Below are 16,777 nucleotides of genomic sequence, written 5' to 3' on the forward strand. Positions count from 1 at the left end.
TTTTCATACCCAATATATAATTCGGCAATTCGTGCTATCTACATTGAATTATATTGAGCTGTTAACCCTTTGACCGCCATCGGCAAAACGCGACAGCTGAAAATCGTGCTATAGGCGCTATGTCGACATTACGTTGCGCCTATTTTCCGATTTTTTTTTGTCGTCTGTGGCCGACCTTGGCGTTCAAAAGGTTAACAACTTCTGCCGATATAATTGCTAGATTGGTCGAAAAAATGCTCGGAAAGAAAAGACAAGTAGCAATAACATTGGTAGCGTAACTTATTTAAAAATATCATTATTTACTTATTTAGTAACTTTTGTCACCACTTACTCATACTTAGGTACTTATTAGGTTTAATTTAAAATGATAGGCTATATATATTGAAGTATTTTATAGTTAATGATTTAATATACATACAACGATAAAATGTTCTATACTACTATCTCTGCTTTTTGCCTTTCAGTTTAAGTGAGCTCGTACTCTGTGCTCGCTGCATTTCTTGCTCTTCTACCGTCTTATCAGTCATCATGTCCAGTAATATCTCGAATTTCAGCCGCAACATGTTATTCTCTTCTTCTAATTGTTCCAATTCGTTTTTTAATCTTATGATTTCTTTGTGAGCTGCACCGGCTTTTCCTGATGCTGGAATAGTTCAAAAACTTGTCGATAATCGGAATACATTGGTACTATTTTTTTTTCACTTGTAAGCCCCTCGGGTGGATACGGGCGGCGGTGATTGCTTCCCATCAAGTGACCCGCATGCTCGTTTCCCCACATATGTAAAAAAAACTAGATCGTTTACAAGTTAGGAAGGAAATAATTTCTAAAGAAACTAGTAAAAAAGAATCGCAATGGCAAAAGAAAGCGAGACGAAAGTGGTGAAAGTTAAGAAGCGCAGTCCAAAATCTTTTTGCTCCGTAGTCGCAGGGTGGGCCTTATACGCCAAATAGGTAGGTATCTACATATTGCGTATATTTTTTGTCATTATTATATTTTTATGTTGTTTGTTATATTTACCTGGAATCCACTGTCCATCTTCAAAGGTGACCTCAAACTCACCAAGCTTCAGTTTCGGAGGAGTCAAGTCTATCGAGAGTTCTTTAGACGCGTAGTCACTTCCGAATTCTTTCTTTATGACGGACGTATCTGTTCTCCGCACGGGGATAGTTTTAGGACTAAATTTGTTACTGAATAAAGGCATTTTGTGACGAGTGTCTACGCTTCGCGTCAAAACAAACGGTTGCCTTGACAACGGATACAGCGGAGTTCAATAAAAAACGGTTGCCTAGCGTCACAATGATCGAATAGGTTGTATACAATTTAAAATTAGATTGAAAAAGCAAAAAGCGATCATGATTTGTGATTTGATCTAATAATAAGAATTCAGAAAGTTTTAACGTAACAATCTGCTACAAAAAGCACCACTAATATGGGCAACGAAAAGATTTGTTGTTCTTGTATTTTCATTATTTTTTGGTTGCTAAGTATTATTTTAAATTAAGGACCGGAAGACGTAGCGTGAGAAGGCCCCCAACCAACCAAGAGGATGGACCGACGGTCTTGTAAAGTTGGCCATACACGCTGCGGTCTATATACCTAGGGTCTACCGGAGAGGTTATATGTACAGGTTTTCCTGCGCAGGTACAAAAAGTACCTACATAAAACTGCACAGGTCTATTCCCACAGGCGTTCCGGTCTACCTGCGCAGGTAGACCTCTCCGGTGAACCGTAACGTGTATGGCCAGCTTAAAGGTAGAAGGAACCAGCTGGATATGCAGGACCGATCGTTGCGGAATTCTTTGGGGTAGGCCGTTGCCCAGCAGTGGACGTCTTTCGGCTGTTGGGCGGATAAGATGATTAAATTAATCACCCAAACACGCGATAGTTAAAGATTGAATATCTTGATAGTAAATGTTTTATGTTACATTTTAGTAGGGAAATTAGTAGGTATAGTACTGCAAACATCGTTAAAAATCTGTATATGTAAAAGAAATACAAAATTCATGAATAAAATACTTTATTATAATACTGTTATTCGAGATAAATCTTCAAAATGTTAATACATATAGAGCTTAATTAATTTACAAAATAAAAAATTGTATAACAATAAATAATGGAATTCAAAGAAGAACTTAAACAATAATTTATTGCTTTAATGGCAGTGTAAAGTCTGCGGAATTATGCTTTCAGTCTAAATAACATCACAGCTGGGACTATTAATATTATTGATCCAATAGAGTAAGTAACGGCTGCGCCTGAGCACCAGTACACTGAAAAATAAAACGTTCATGAGATCCTAAGTCTAAAGGATTATGCTGACATTTCGTTAAAACAATTCTAGAAAAGAAAATTTAGGTATGACCGTGTATACTAGAGGTTTCCAAAGTGGTCCAGGTGAACTCCTAGGGGTCCACGGGAGACCAGAAAAATAGACCAGCGCTGGGAATCGAACCTAGGTCCTATCAAATTAAGATTGGTTTTTGGAATCTTTTGTATTTTTGATAGAAGTGCTTAGGTACAAGCAAAAAATGACAGCTATGTGTATTTTTTACAAGTCGTTTATATGATCAACTACTTACTGAGAATTAAAATTAGCATTAGCTTGTCAGCTTACTTTTAGTCTTTTTATCACAAACAGCCTGATGAATAGGTCAAAGTCAAAATATCTTTATCTCGGTATTTTGACTAACTAAGGAGGTAGGTAATAAGTCGAATGACATTGCATATTAATTTGTTAGCCTTATATTTGTAAGTAGACGTAGGTACGTACTACGTTTTGTTCTTGCGAGTCGATAGGTTAGGTATAGAAATGTTTAGTAAGATTACGAACGATGGTGTTATCTATAGTAATCCCCGTATCTTAAGGACGATCATGAGTGGGTACCCTCATACCCGCTTACTTAAACAGATATGTACGTATTATATAGAATAACCATTTTAATATTTTTTAATTATTCGCGTTGCTGCAACAGTTGCACGCTACCTGCAGAGGCGAGCAGCGGCCCCGCGGCCCGCGCCAGCGCGCCCAGCGAGCGCAGCGCGCCGAGCACCGCGCCGCGCGCCGCGCCCGGCGCCTGGCTCGCCGCCATCGACGTCATACAAGACACCGCGAACGCGGTGGCTGTAACAATTGGAATAAAAAAGTAACGATTAAATACCGGCCAAGAGCGTGTCGGAAGCGCCCAGGACACGTTCAGTGATATAATGTACTCTCTACTGTAACATAGTGTAGGTGATTTGTTCAAATGAGTTGACTTTGTGAATTAGTTTCATCAACTCACTGACATGTTTCAGGGATTTTATCAAATCACTAAATAAATCTGCTAAATTGAAAAAACGAGTTGCCTTTTTTGTTGGCTAATTTCGTCATTTCACCAAACAGATTCAGGACTTTTTTCTAGGCAAAGGAATAAATGATTACATGGATTCGTCATATTAATATTCTGCGTTATTTGGTCATATTCCTTATAGATTTGTTCTCGGTATCTCGGTTTTGGCTGTTTTCCTGCGACATGTCTACATTTTCAAATAATGTATGGTAAATTCGGGAGCTGTCAAATACCCTATTAGCGAATAGCTCAGTAAAAACTTAAATGGCACAGGACTTACAGAGCGCGAACAGTATCAGCCCAAGCCACAGCCACACGAGCGGGCTGGCGAGCGGCGGCGTTCGCACAGCGGCGAGTGCGACGCACAGGAAAGCGAGCGGCGTGAGCGCCAGCGCACCGCGCGCCGCCCGCTCTGCGCCGCGCACGCCCAGCCGCCGCGCCGCGCCGCCTTGCAGCACCGCCATTATCAACCCTGCAACCACTGCCCGGTTACACTGAAGGCTGAGCAGAATTATAAAAAGCCTCGCCATATTGCGGAAAATCAATAGAACTAATTTCTTGCACTGGTAACACTAAATTCAAATGTCATCTGTCTATTGCTGTCAAAGTTTAACGTTGTTTGCGCGTGGTATTTTAGTGTTATTTTGTGTTTTTGTGCGTTAAAATGCCGAAGATTATCCATAGCCTTGGAAGGAAAATAATTCACAATGTATTAAAGTATTTGTCATAAAATAAGTCTGAGGGATTAGAAAATATTCCTTTAAATAACATCACTGACACCGTTGTCAATATGAGTGATAGGTATCGTATAGTAAGTGTAAAGAATGTTGCAATATAAAACTTAGAAGTGCTGCCCTCGCGTCAGGTTTATTATATTCCTGGTCAGACTTTAACTCAAAAGCAATGGGCAACATTTATTCAAATGATGAAAAATTATTAATCCTGCAACTACTACCAGGTTTCACTCTACACCTAGTGCCATCCACTAAAGTCTTATTTTTGTCAAAATAAGACTTTCATGACAATGTAACAAGAGCCACGGCTCGCGCCATCGTAAATGACTCTACCTATAACTCGGAAGCAATGGGCAAAATATATTCGAATAACGAACATTATTAACCCTGCATCCACTGCCCGGTTACAGTCTAACTCAGAAGCAACGGGCAAAGTTTATTCGAATGACGAATAACTAATAAGAATAAGCAAATTATTCGCGAGACGAATAAAATTGTAGAATGTTTATTAAATTGGTTCAATTTCGGAGACTAAGTATTAGAAATATATATTATTATAATATATATTTCTAATACTTAGTTAAAATATATATATATAGTTAAGTTAATTTTTCGAGGTCATGGTCATGCTGGTTCTTAATACCTACATACTCAATTGTGTACCTAATTGTAGAGCATAACTTCAGATCAAGAACACAGACACGTTTTTAGGCCAACACTACGGTAAGAATTCGTCATCGTCATGATTTTTTAGTAAAATTACTTAATATTTGCGTATTCTGACTAAGGCATATCGGATACACGCTAATGAGGGTTTTCACAGAGGCGAAATATCGCTAGATGGCGTTAGTGTCGTGAGGTCCGTTTGACGTTTGCTCGTGATTGGCTCATTTAGTTATTTAACGAATCACAAGCAAACGTCAAACGGACCTCACGATCACGATACTAACGCCATCTAGCGATATTTCGTCTCTCTGAAAACCCTCATTGTATTCATAAACGCATGACTCTGCATTGTCCCATGAAGTGATAAACATGTAAAATCAATTTATTGTATTTTAAGGAAAAGCAGTTCATAACACATAAAGCAAAAAAACAGCGTGAGAATTAGACCAACAAAAAACGCCGCATTAGCAAGGCATTTGAAATAAACACTTGACTTACCTATGACTAAGAACATTTTCCCTTGTTGCATGGCAGTGTAGTTAAAGGTGTGATGCGTGAGAAACGTGATAGTAAACTCAAGGCCGGAATATATGAATAAATATAGAAAGTATATCAATCCCAGCTTTGACAGCACCTTGTTCTGATGCTCCGAGAGATTTTTAACTGCCGTGAATCTCAACAAATGCCATGGGGATATGTAATCCACTGTTTTGGCTAATGTGAAAGAGAGAGGCGCTCTTTTATCCTGCAAAAAAAAAAACGTTGATGTTAGAGGCGAGACGTACTAGGCAACACGCGGACTGAGTCTTGCGAGTACGCGTCCATAAAAAGACTAGATCCAAAGACTAGGTCCACGAGTATCTATGAGTAATTAACTCAATTGACTCATTGCGTAACAAAATGAATCCCGTAAATGCGCTCCCGTAATTGCGTATGTAATAGTTTTAGTAGTTTTACAAATATCAAACTACCGAATTCACGTCACAGTTCAGTCTTCACACTTCATATTTGTTTAATTTTAACTTACATTAAATACCGACTAAAAACCTCGTTAGGCTTAGGATTGGCAGCAATTTTTATAAAATTTTCATTTAAAAAGTGTACATAAATGCTAGTTTTCAAGTTGGCGGAACGTTGTCAGCTGCCGTACTCCTAAATACTCGTACGCTAAAAGAATCGCGGGCGGGAACGCGTACTCACTAGAGGTGGGTAAATCCGGATCTGAAGATTCAAAAGAGTCAGATCCTCAAGCGGATCCGAATCCCTTAATGATCCTTTCAAATCTTATTGACTCCGGAGTTACTAACTCCGACTGGATCGAGCGGCTCGCCTCGCTCGTGATCGCCGTCACGCTCACTCACACTGACTCGCTCCGTCGCCTGCTTTCGCTCTCGCTCGGCTCGGATCGGATCGGCAGGGCTACTACGAAACTCGAAGTTCGTATCGTACCGTCCTCTCGCTCTCGTATTAAATAGTATAAGTGTCAGAGGGACCGCACGACACGAACTTAGATTTTGGAGTTTCATAGTAGCCCTGCGGATCGGATCTTGGACTTGGATCTTATTATCTATGTTTGGTTGGTCGGTTCGGTTCGGTTCGGTTCGTAGTAGCCCTGCGGATCGGATCTTGGACTTGGATCTTATTACCTATGTTTGGTTGGTCGTTCGGTTCTTGTACTTCAGTTCAGTCAGCGGGTGGGGCACCGCAGTACCGTACCGACACCGACCGACCGAACCGAGCCGGAGCGATCGGCCATAGATAAATTAATAATCGCTCGAAAGAACCGGAGTCAATAAAGGAGTCGGATTCAATAAGCGGATTCGGTACCGACACCGGAGCTGGATCTAGTGAGTCAGATCACTTCGCGGAGTTGAGATTACCCATGTCTAGTACTCACGCGTCCAAGCCAAAACCCAAGTATTCCAAAAACCTATTCCAGTCTCACCTCTAGTTGATGTAGATTGTAGACAAACAGTTCTATACTCGTGGGTTATTGTTAACTGTACCACAAAATTTTTAAACATAGCACATTTTATTTTGCTTGTACAATCTCACTTTATACTGGCTTTATATGCTTAAAATGTCAGAAAAAGAAAAGTTGCAATCAGGTTCGAAAAAAGGAAGAGATTTTGATGAGACAAAATTATCATCATAAACTTAGCTAAGCATGCATTACTGCTAAACCTATTTACCTTCGGCAACGATTCTGGCACGCAAAATGCTACGAGAGCAACGTTCGCCAACGACAAGCTAAGGGCATAGAACGCCGGCCGCTGTCCCCACAGACCGTAGGATTCGTCATTTGTTACTGCAAACCAGGCGCCCGCGCATGGCCCCACTATGAAACCTATTGAAAACGCCAAACCCACCAAAGCCTGTGAACAAAATAAATACTTATATACATAACTCTGGTTCCAAGGGTATCCTGCCTTTTCGCATAATTATTGTTGGCCAAATGTTTAATTTCCCAAGTATCAAATTTCTCCAAAACCAATTTTGTTTCTCAGTGTATTATATTTTATTATTTTTATAGAGCGCAGTAGGTTAGGTTAGTTTGGTTTTATGAAAGTTCTGAAAATATTTAATATAGTTTCAGAGAAAATTAATTATGACTTGGGAAATGAAACATTTGGCAAAAAATAATTATGCAAAAAGGTAGAGAACCGGTTCCAAGATACAGGTTCAGCCTTAGCTTGGGGTACACTAATTTTATTTTAGATGAAGTTAGTGAAGTAAGTTTTAGTTTCTGTAATAAATCATTTCTTTCTTCCTTTCTTGGACTTGGTGAAGAATCAGGTTCAAAGAATATGAATGTTGTAGCTGAACATAATTAAAGCAGTAGATATGATACTAACATGGACTTTTTGAATGTTTTTTAACTTAAATCATATTTCAAAGCAGTAAGGATACTTTTTCAACTAAATTGCAATCCAAGTTACCTGCGCACAGCCGACGCCTGCTGACTCGTCGACGTCTTTTTCGCTCTTACTGCATAGACACAAAGCTTTTTTCTATAGGATTTTCTGTATTCTGCGTCGATAGTATATAGGGAGACTCTAAGACCATTATACACATTCATAGTTATTACCTAAATTTATTCATAATCTTACCATTCCTCTGGCTCTTGTCTTTTCATTGGAGGCATCAGTAACAACTGCCATACTCAGACTGACATTGGCTTTGCTCAGGCCTCCTATAAAACGAGCCAGCACAAACACACTGAATGAGCTTGCAACACCCCATAACGCATGGGACAGCGCTATTCCAATCTATGAACAGAAAAATGCTATTAGTCTTTTTTTTTTAGGTATACCTACAAAGAATTAATAGAATCAAGTTCATCATCATTATCTTGGCAAATTTACATCCTACTGGAGAGCACAGACCTCCTCTCACAATGAGAAGGCTTCAGCTGTAGTTGCAAGTGAGTGCAGGTTTTTATACATGGTTTTCCCACACTGTAGAGCTCATGGTAAACCTCTGCCTGAGAGGCCATAGTCATTAGGCTACCACAACCTCAATACATACATACATACAAACAAATACACAAAGTTTACTTCTTTATTATATTAGTATAGATAAGTGTGACCCCAATTTTTAGATATCCTTGATATCAAGATACAGATAGTAGTGAGAGCCATTGAGATAAGTCAGATGAACTTATCTTATCAAAAATGTAATCTGGTCATTTTTCTTAAATATATTCTATCTGCGAGAACTAAAATATATGGAACAAAAGCATTTCAAAAATTTTCATCCATTCCCCATTAGATAGTCTTAACCCTTTCATGGGCATATGAATAATGATGGAGCTAAGAATAATGAACCTCAATCCCAGTTCATTTAGAAATTGTGTTTGAAAACACAGACTGGAATAGTTAAAAAATCTTACTTACCAAGCATATTAGTAGCATAGGCTTTCTTCCATAAGCATCAGACAGACTACCAACTATTGGACTAGTCAAGAATTGCAGGAAACTATACATAGATCCCAGTGCTCCTCCGAAAAGTACTGAAGAAAATTTCTCAGGGGCCCCAGTTAATTTCTGGAAACTCTGGACAGCTCCTAATAATGAGCCATACAAACTTGTACCATGGCCTTCTTGTTTATCGTAATAATCCAATAAAGAAGGCAGAAGCGGAAGGATCATCGTAAATGCCAAAAGGTCGAGCAGCAGGGAAACGAAAATTAGGGCAATGGTCTTCAAATTCGCAGAAGAGTTTTTATTAGATATTTTGTCGAATTTATCATTTTTATCATATTGTTCTCCCATAAGTTTGTTCTGAGCCCCATTTCTCTGCCATATCTCACCATTGGTTTTAAGGTCTCCCTAAAATAGTAAGTTATTATAAAACTTAAATTAAAATTGGCTTTTTAATAAAACTTAAAACAATATTTACAGCGCACCATTATTCAATCAAACTGTAAACGCGGCACTGATGATTCGGCTTCTTGTTTGGAACCATATGGAGCCATCGATCGAAGGCATCAATAATTTAAACAAACTTTAAGCTTCGGACTTTCACTTTTTAAACCGATCAAGTAAACACGCCCGCACTACATACAATACAGTCACAGACTCAGCTCAGTCTGTCTGACTGACGTTGACGTTGATAGATGGAAGACGGCGACGGGACGGGACGGGATTCTACTGACCACAGATAATAAGTAATGATCTGACTGATTTAAAATTTGAACAAAGGAAGGAAACTTGATTTATTTTAATAACTAATAACAGAACACATAACAGAAAAATATTCAATAATACAGTTTAATATTAAAGATTTGTCTTTTGTGACGTCTTTATTTTATTATTATTAATTTACAATCAAATTTTAATTAGTTACACAAGAATAACAAGAAGTAACTATTTGAACGAATCAGCAGGGCTACTACGTAATTCTTAAATCGAAGTTCGTATCGTACCGTCCCACCGACTTATATTATTTAATACGAGTGAGAGGGACCGCACGACACGAACGAACTTCGAGTTTCGAGTTTCATAGTAGCCCTGCAGAACCATGTTTTTCTTCCTCACCCCTCACCCTTCTCTCCCCTTTTGAACACCCGAATGAAAGCGATGCGACGCCATTTTGCGTGGAAATTAACTATTTGGCTTATTCGGTGGTGAATACATAAAACTCATTGCTCTATATACTGAAAACAATGGGAGAAGATAAAGGTAAGGATTTTTTCCTATAAATGATGTTATTTCTCAGTTGCATCTTATTCTTCTCAACTTATTGGTGTTCGACAGATCGCCGACGCAGATCCCGTTCTCGAGAACGTCGGCGCTCAAGATCTCGATCAAGAGAGCGCCGTGAAAGAGAAAAGCGTCCGAATCCGAAAAGCAAGTCAAGATCGCCAACGACGAAACGATCACGTCGTCGTAAGCCTTCACTGTACTGGGATGTTCCGCCACCGGGGTTCGAGCACATTACCCCGCTGCAGTATAAAGCTATGCAGGCAGCCGGCCAAATCCCAGCAAATATCGTAGCAGATACACCACAAGCTGCTGTCCCGGTGGTCGGCTCCACTATCACTCGACAAGCGCGGAGATTGTATGTTGGTAACATACCTTTCGGTGTGACTGAAGAAGAGACTATGGAGTTTTTCAATCAGCAGATGCATCTCTCTGGCTTGGCACAAGCTGCTGGTAACCCAGTTCTCGCCTGTCAGATAAACTTGGACAAAAACTTTGCATTCCTTGAGTTCAGGTCTATAGATGAGACCACACAGGCTATGGCTTTTGATGGTATCAACTTCAAAGGGCAAAGTTTAAAGATCAGACGGCCACATGACTACCAGCCCATGCCTGGCACTGAGAACCCATCCATCAATGTCCCAGGTGATTGCAACTTAATTATGACAATATTACATTTAAATCTTTTATTCATGAATAGTGGGCGGAGTTCAAATAATTAGACCATAGCCTGATGTTTTCCACTGACATAAATATGGGTCATTTAATTTTTTTTTCTTGTACTTGTTTTTTGTGGCTAAAGACCTACTGTTGAAATAGTTTGATTATGATACAAAAAGACCAGTAGGAAAAATCTGTAATCTAGTTCTAGCCATAATCAGATCAGATGGTTGGATTTTAATTGTTTCATACTAGTTTTAACTACCAGTAATGTAATAGAAACTGTATTCTGGCCTCCTTTCTTTCAAATAATACCAATAATGCTAAGATAAAAATAGAATAAGATGGCATTAAATTTTGGACTGATCCTGGCCAAAGCATATGAAAGGTAAATAAAATGATCAACTTTTTGAACTCCACCCTAATGACTTACCAGAAAAAAAGCAAGTTCAGGAAAATAGTGGTAATGCAATTTTTTAACAATTCTTTTTTTTTCTAGCTGGTGTAATCAGCACAGTGGTCCCGGATTCCCCTCACAAAATATTTATAGGTGGTCTGCCTAATTATCTAAATGAGGATCAGGTAATTGTTTTACTTTTTATTAGCCAAAGGGTCTTATTGAAATAATGTGAAACATTAGTCTTATACCTAATAAGTAATAAATCCCCAAATCATAAATTTCAAAAATTTATCAGTTTACTGATTAATTTGTGTCACCTTTGATTGTGTTGTGGTTTGCACATTACATGTTCTCACTTGTTAATGTTTCATAATAATTCAATGTTTTTATGACATTACTTTGTAAATTTGATTTCCCCATTTACATTTTTTGTAATAATTGATTGCTTATTATAGACATAACAAGTTATATGTTTTCGTTTTTCCAGAAAAAATACAATTTGTTATTTATATTCTGTGCAAAAATTATATATCGTCACTACTTTAAAAAAAACTTCTACCTCAAAATAGATAATTTTTCATGGTGAACTTTATGAACATTATGTCAAGGTTCAATTTTGTTCACATATTGATTTTAGATATGAGATTTTTTCAAAGTAATGACGATATCATGCTTTTTAGGTTTATAGGTATACAGTTGTTAAGCAGATTTTAAAGTCTGATTGCAGGAAAGACATGCAGTGCAAACATTTCAGATCCTTACCCTTTTAAGCCAATTAATACTGCCATTGTCACCAAACAGGTGATCTGGCGAACAATATGTACAATATTATTGTTTAATTTATATTCTCAAGTTATATTTGCAGCTTGATCTCCTTTGAATAGAATGATTCAGATCTATACTTTAAATATAGTTTTTCTACTATCCTGAATGCATAACAAATTGAATTAGGGTTTTCAGTATAAAATTCCCCAAAATTTCAACATTTGCCTCATAATAAAACAAAACAATGGAGCAAATTTGATTAATTAGGCCACACTGAGAGCAGTACCTACTAGGCAGCCGCGACATTTCAGGGCGAGATTCAACAGTTGACAGGGCTACGGTGGCGCCAGCAGTGAGCCGCGATATATTTTGGTCCATTTCAGGTATTTCAGGTACCCTAGGCTGGACGAGCGTGCCCGTCTCACGCTCGACGGTTTCTTATACAACTCACTGACATAGTTTGCTTTCTGCCCCTCCCTAGCTTAGATTTGGCACATTCGCGGCCCGCGTGTCACTGTTGTCTCTCATTCTCACCTATACGTCTTGTACTTGAACGAGACGCCGGCAAGCCAAGGCAAGTCTCCTCCATTCACACTTGATACTAAAATGCGGCTAGTCACAGGTCAGATAATGTTAATTTGTATGTTTGCTGCATATTACCACAAATTATTAAGGGAACACTGAATTTTTGAAACTCTTCTGTGTATAGAGAAACCATTATATATTTTTCAAAGCTATTATAACTTTGTAAAAATGATTGTGTGTTTGTTATGATGTTTCTCTTATGCAATGTGTTATGAAACAGGTAAAAGAACTGCTGATGTCATTTGGGCAGCTCCGAGCTTTCAATTTAGTGAAAGATTCCTCAACGGGTCTCAGCAAGGGTTATGCCTTTGCTGAATATGTGGACATTTCTATGACTGATCAGGTAACTAAAAAGTGTTTTGTGAAATAAATCATGTAAAAAAAAGAAGTATTATTTTATATTTTTGTTTTGACAAATAATCCCAAAGTTTACATTGTATCCTTGTTTACTAGGCAATTGCAGGTCTCAATGGAATGCAGCTGGGTGATAAGAAGCTTATTGTACAGCGAGCCAGTATTGGAGCCAAGAATTCTACACTGGGTAAATGCTTCATATCCTCATCCTCATTTAATTTTCATTCTGTTTGAAATTTTCTTAAATGAAAATTTTTCTTTGAGCATGAGAAAGTATGTAATTCTTGTTGGGGGCTACACCAAAAAGAGTGAATTGTGCTTTAAAGATGTGATAGTGCCTAGCAAATGACAAATTCAAGTAAAATTGCGTATTGTATTGTACTCACCATAAAGTATGCTATAGTGAAGGGATAAACTTAAAAAATAATGAGAAGTTTGACTAAAACTAAATGATGTTTATTATTGCAGCGATGACGGGAGCAGCACCGGTGCAACTCCAGGTGGCAGGGCTAACGCTGGCAGGTGCGGGGCCTCCCACAGAGGTGCTCTGCCTACTGAATATGGTCACACCAGACGAGCTGCGCGACGAAGAGGAGTATGAGGACATACTTGAGGACATTAAGTGAGTGCACATGCTACCAGCTACACTCAATCACAACCACACGCACCGTACTTGCTAGCAGGGCTCACAATGACCTGAAATAGTTATTGTCTTGATGTCGGCAGATCATGAGTTTGTTTTTTTATGGGCCAACCTGGAGCTGAGTATGTATGAGGGTGGTCAGTGTATGCCCCAGTAATTGTGAAATCGAAGTGTGCCATGATAATTCGAATTCTTTCTATAATTTATATAATTATATTACACGAACTATCTGGGTCTGCATTATAGGTAGAGTCATTCACGAAGACGCGCACATGCATTAACCGCACCCTATGCATTGCACTCTTGGGTCAACTTTCGCCAGCTATCGAACCCAAGATCTGAAAGACTTTCTGGACCTTGTCCTTCCACTAGTACCTGAGTCGACCAAGAAACCGACTGCCTGACATATTAATTCACCTACATTAATATAATAAAGAGATAGGTTCGTTTGCTTATAAAATATAGCCTTGGAACTACTGAAACAATTATAAAATCGAATAAAAAGCTACTAACAGCTTGTTGTATAGATTTTTAGCCATTTTGATTTACTTGAATCCTAAAAGATAAATTTATGCTGCTTTCAGGGAGGAATGTAACAAATACGGCTGCGTGCGCAGTATAGAAATCCCTCGACCCATAGAAGGAGTTGAAGTACCAGGTTGTGGAAAGGTAAGGGCATTTTTACAGCATATTGTGAAAGAATTAATTTCGGAAAACACAGTACGTGCACCCATCTTAGTTAGACGGCATTGTGGTTTAAACAGGATACTAGGATTACTAGGATAGGGTTTATGTCATGAGATAGGGACATTATTCCTACATCACACTAGTGTGATGCAGCCGCGCAATCGGAGTTGCTGTGTGACGAGATCCTGTGTCAGCCAACAAGTGATACAATGAGCGGGCTACCCTTAGACGAGAGACATTTAAAAAATTAAGCTTTTTTTTATTTAAAACAAGCAAAAGTAAATGAAAGGAGCTGAAAAACTTATAGTCTCGAAATACAGTAGATATCAAATGCGATACTGTAAAGCATGCAGTTGTAAACTGATTTCTTTCAGGTATCATTCGACTAAGTCGTCAGTCAGTGTGTAATTATACCTCATGAAATTTATGAGTTAATTTATCTCTATTGATTAATTAATTACTTCTCATACAGGTATTCGTAGAATTCAACAGCATTGCGGATTGCCAGAAAGCGCAGCAGACCCTAACAGGACGAAAGTTCAGCAACCGCGTCGTGGTCACTTCTTACTTCGACCCAGACAAATACCACCGCAGAGAGTTTTAACTTTCGGAAACATTTTGAACATCACGAAATCATTTTTCTCATTTGTTCATTAGTACAATCTCTTTAAGTGACGTTTTCCCGAGATATCTGCTCGGTTTACGATTTTCATATACCTACCATAATTATTATATGTATTAAACTATAATAAATTAATTTTATCGAGGCGATAGTTTTATTCGATAAAAATGTAAATAAATCTTAACTTAGAAAACACCAGAACATTATTATATTAAAACTATAACGGTGGAAATATTTACTTAAATTTCTGCTTAGTTTAATAAAACATTTTAAACGTCTTCGTGTTGTAGCGCAGGCTGATAAGTGTTCAAGGTGCCGGTTTCTGAAGACAAAACGAGTTTTCTCATGACCACATACAGGATTCCGCCAATCAGCAACATTCCTATGCCAGCGATGAGGCTGATGGCCCAGGCAGGTATAGCGTTGCCACCTAGAATGAAAATTAGTTTTATGAAATAAAAAGATTGTAACAGATACCTTTCATTCTAGGTACATTATACTATGTTCCAACAGCTTTGAACAACACTTTTATGGTTTGCGTTCACTGTCAATTATCTTTCAACTTTTATGCTGACATTAACAAGGTGACAGTAACAAAAGTGTTCGTAGCTTACTTTCATAAGCAATTACGCCGGGCAAAATATGGACAGAGCATGTGTATATGTAATCCCAGGAGCATGTTCGGCTTGGGAACTTCATATAGGTATATTATCCATTTTACCGAAGTTTTATTCTACACTGTATTGCACCATTCTTTCGGCTAAACCAGTGTAGCGGATGGTAAGGCGCTGTTTTTAAATGTTTAATATTATTTTTAAGAAACGCTCCATTTCGCCGGATACGAACGATGTACCATTGTCGGAAAAAGATACCGGACGGAGTACCCCTCCGAACCAATCTATCTATCTCTTTTTCGACACGATCTTTTATCGCATACGGTACAGGCCGAGCTTTAACAAATTAGGTGTCGCCCCTTGCTTCACATGAATAGCTACCTCTCCTAGTATCCGAGTCCTTCTTAAATACCTCTACATGTCTATTAATCATTATCAATCGTAAGAAGTTGACACGTATTAACGTTTAATGAACATTTAACTTCGAACCAATCACGCCCTAAGAGATTCGGCCTTTTGCCTTTCGCAACAAAAACATCTAAATCACGAGTAAGTCTTTGTACTGCACCGAAGCGTCCCCCGCCAGCAGGGACTGGTGAGTCGGTCCAGGTGCGCAGCGCAGCGGCGGCGGCTGCAGCGGCGGGCGGGTGTTCCAACGCGCGCCACGTGCGCTCGTTCACCAGCGAGAAAGCTCGCGCCCGTGTCCACCTGCAGTCCGTCGGCGTCCGTTAACGTCACGACCACTTCGTAAGGCGGCACGCGGCTGACGCGGACGCCGCCCACGTTGTATTGCCACCGATGTAATCGTCCTTGTCCTCCTCCGTGTAGTGAACTGTGTTGTAGCCGCGTTTCTTTTGGCGATACAATTTTCTCCAAGTGTCCTCTTTTCTTACAAAAACGGCACACTGCGTTGACGAAACGACATTCTCCGCCGTGGTGGTCCCGACCTGTAGCACAGGCGGTGACCGCCTTTGCCTGCACGGCGTTGACGTCCATCGCTTCCGCTGCGCCGTCGATGTCGACGCGGCGTGTGTGGGTGCGTCAGGGTGCCGTTCGCTCCGTAATTAGTCACTATCATACGATGTCTTTCACCGCACTCTCCGATGTAGCATAGCATCCACGACATTCTGGTAGGTGAGACCGTCTTTTTTTAATAGTTCGTACTGCAATCTATGGTCGCTCATACCGCACACTAGTCGGTCGCGTCATACTTCCAAGTGCTGAAGTTACAAGACGAACTAATCTTTCGTAAGTCGGTTATATTATTCGGATGCCTTCTCCCTTGACGTTGATCACGCTTGTTAATTTATAAACATGGAGATTTCATTGGGTTTCGGGCTGTAATGTTTGGTTAAAACAGTTTCAATGTCACCAAATGTCAAACATATTTTGCTCGGTGTAATCAACGCTAAACAAGTCTCAAACACTTGTGCACCACACACAGTAAAGAAATTAGCTTCCTATCATTGTCAATACCGTTTGCTAAAAGCAATATTTTACCTGTCCAAGTAAT

General features: G+C 39.2%; 3 protein-coding genes across 3 annotated transcripts; 1 reads left to right on the forward strand and 2 right to left on the reverse strand.

Annotated features, from left to right (window-relative positions):
- Positions 1 to 393: 393 nt before the first annotated feature.
- On the reverse strand, positions 394 to 1,251 carry Cby (beta catenin antagonist chibby). The gene is made up of 2 exons (XM_074088679.1): positions 1,019 to 1,251; positions 394 to 643 (listed from the first exon to the last, which is right to left on the reverse strand). The coding sequence occupies exons 1-2, from the start codon at positions 1,200 to 1,202 to the stop codon at positions 441 to 443; spliced, it is 387 nt and encodes a 128-aa protein (XP_073944780.1). The 5' UTR covers positions 1,203 to 1,251; the 3' UTR covers positions 394 to 440.
- Positions 1,252 to 2,001: 750 nt separating this feature from the next.
- Positions 2,002 to 9,328, reverse strand: rtet (major facilitator superfamily domain-containing protein rtet). The gene is made up of 8 exons (XM_074089380.1): positions 9,139 to 9,328; positions 8,627 to 9,061; positions 7,841 to 7,999; positions 6,923 to 7,105; positions 5,229 to 5,475; positions 3,611 to 3,802; positions 2,985 to 3,122; positions 2,002 to 2,271 (listed from the first exon to the last, which is right to left on the reverse strand). Exons 1-8 carry the CDS (start codon positions 9,139 to 9,141, stop codon positions 2,180 to 2,182), a joined length of 1,449 nt encoding a protein of 482 aa, XP_073945481.1. The 5' UTR covers positions 9,142 to 9,328; the 3' UTR covers positions 2,002 to 2,179.
- Positions 9,329 to 9,770: 442 nt separating this feature from the next.
- On the forward strand, positions 9,771 to 14,794 carry U2af50 (U2 small nuclear riboprotein auxiliary factor 50). The gene is made up of 8 exons (XM_074089381.1): positions 9,771 to 9,913; positions 9,989 to 10,579; positions 11,094 to 11,176; positions 12,565 to 12,687; positions 12,798 to 12,885; positions 13,167 to 13,320; positions 13,926 to 14,010; positions 14,501 to 14,794. The coding sequence occupies exons 1-8, from the start codon at positions 9,898 to 9,900 to the stop codon at positions 14,630 to 14,632; spliced, it is 1,272 nt and encodes a 423-aa protein (XP_073945482.1). The 5' UTR covers positions 9,771 to 9,897; the 3' UTR covers positions 14,633 to 14,794.
- Positions 14,795 to 16,777: the final 1,983 nt, after the last annotated feature.

This window comes from Choristoneura fumiferana, chromosome 6 (assembly GCF_025370935.1).
Source record: "Choristoneura fumiferana chromosome 6, NRCan_CFum_1, whole genome shotgun sequence".
Lineage (NCBI taxonomy): Eukaryota > Metazoa > Arthropoda > Insecta > Lepidoptera > Tortricidae > Choristoneura > Choristoneura fumiferana.

Excerpts from the sequence above, each read along its gene's own strand:
- Cby (XM_074088679.1), bottom strand. The coding sequence starts at position 1,202 with ATGCCTTTATTCAGTAACAAATTTAGTCCTAAAACTATCCCCGTGCGG. Across the intron at positions 644-1,018 it reads AGATGGACAGTGGATTCCAG|CATCAGGAAAAGCCGGTGCA; the intron begins GTAAATATAACA and ends GAACTATTCCAG.
- rtet (XM_074089380.1), bottom strand. Across the intron at positions 8,000-8,626 it reads CTATGCTACTAATATGCTTG|ATTGGAATAGCGCTGTCCCA; the intron begins GTAAGTAAGATT and ends TTCTGTTCATAG. Across the intron at positions 3,123-3,610 it reads GCTGATACTGTTCGCGCTCT|CCACCGCGTTCGCGGTGTCT; the intron begins GTAAGTCCTGTG and ends CAATTGTTACAG.
- U2af50 (XM_074089381.1), top strand. Across the intron at positions 10,580-11,093 it reads CCCATCCATCAATGTCCCAG|CTGGTGTAATCAGCACAGTG; the intron begins GTGATTGCAACT and ends TTTTTTTTCTAG. Across the intron at positions 12,688-12,797 it reads ACATTTCTATGACTGATCAG|GCAATTGCAGGTCTCAATGG; the intron begins GTAACTAAAAAG and ends CTTGTTTACTAG.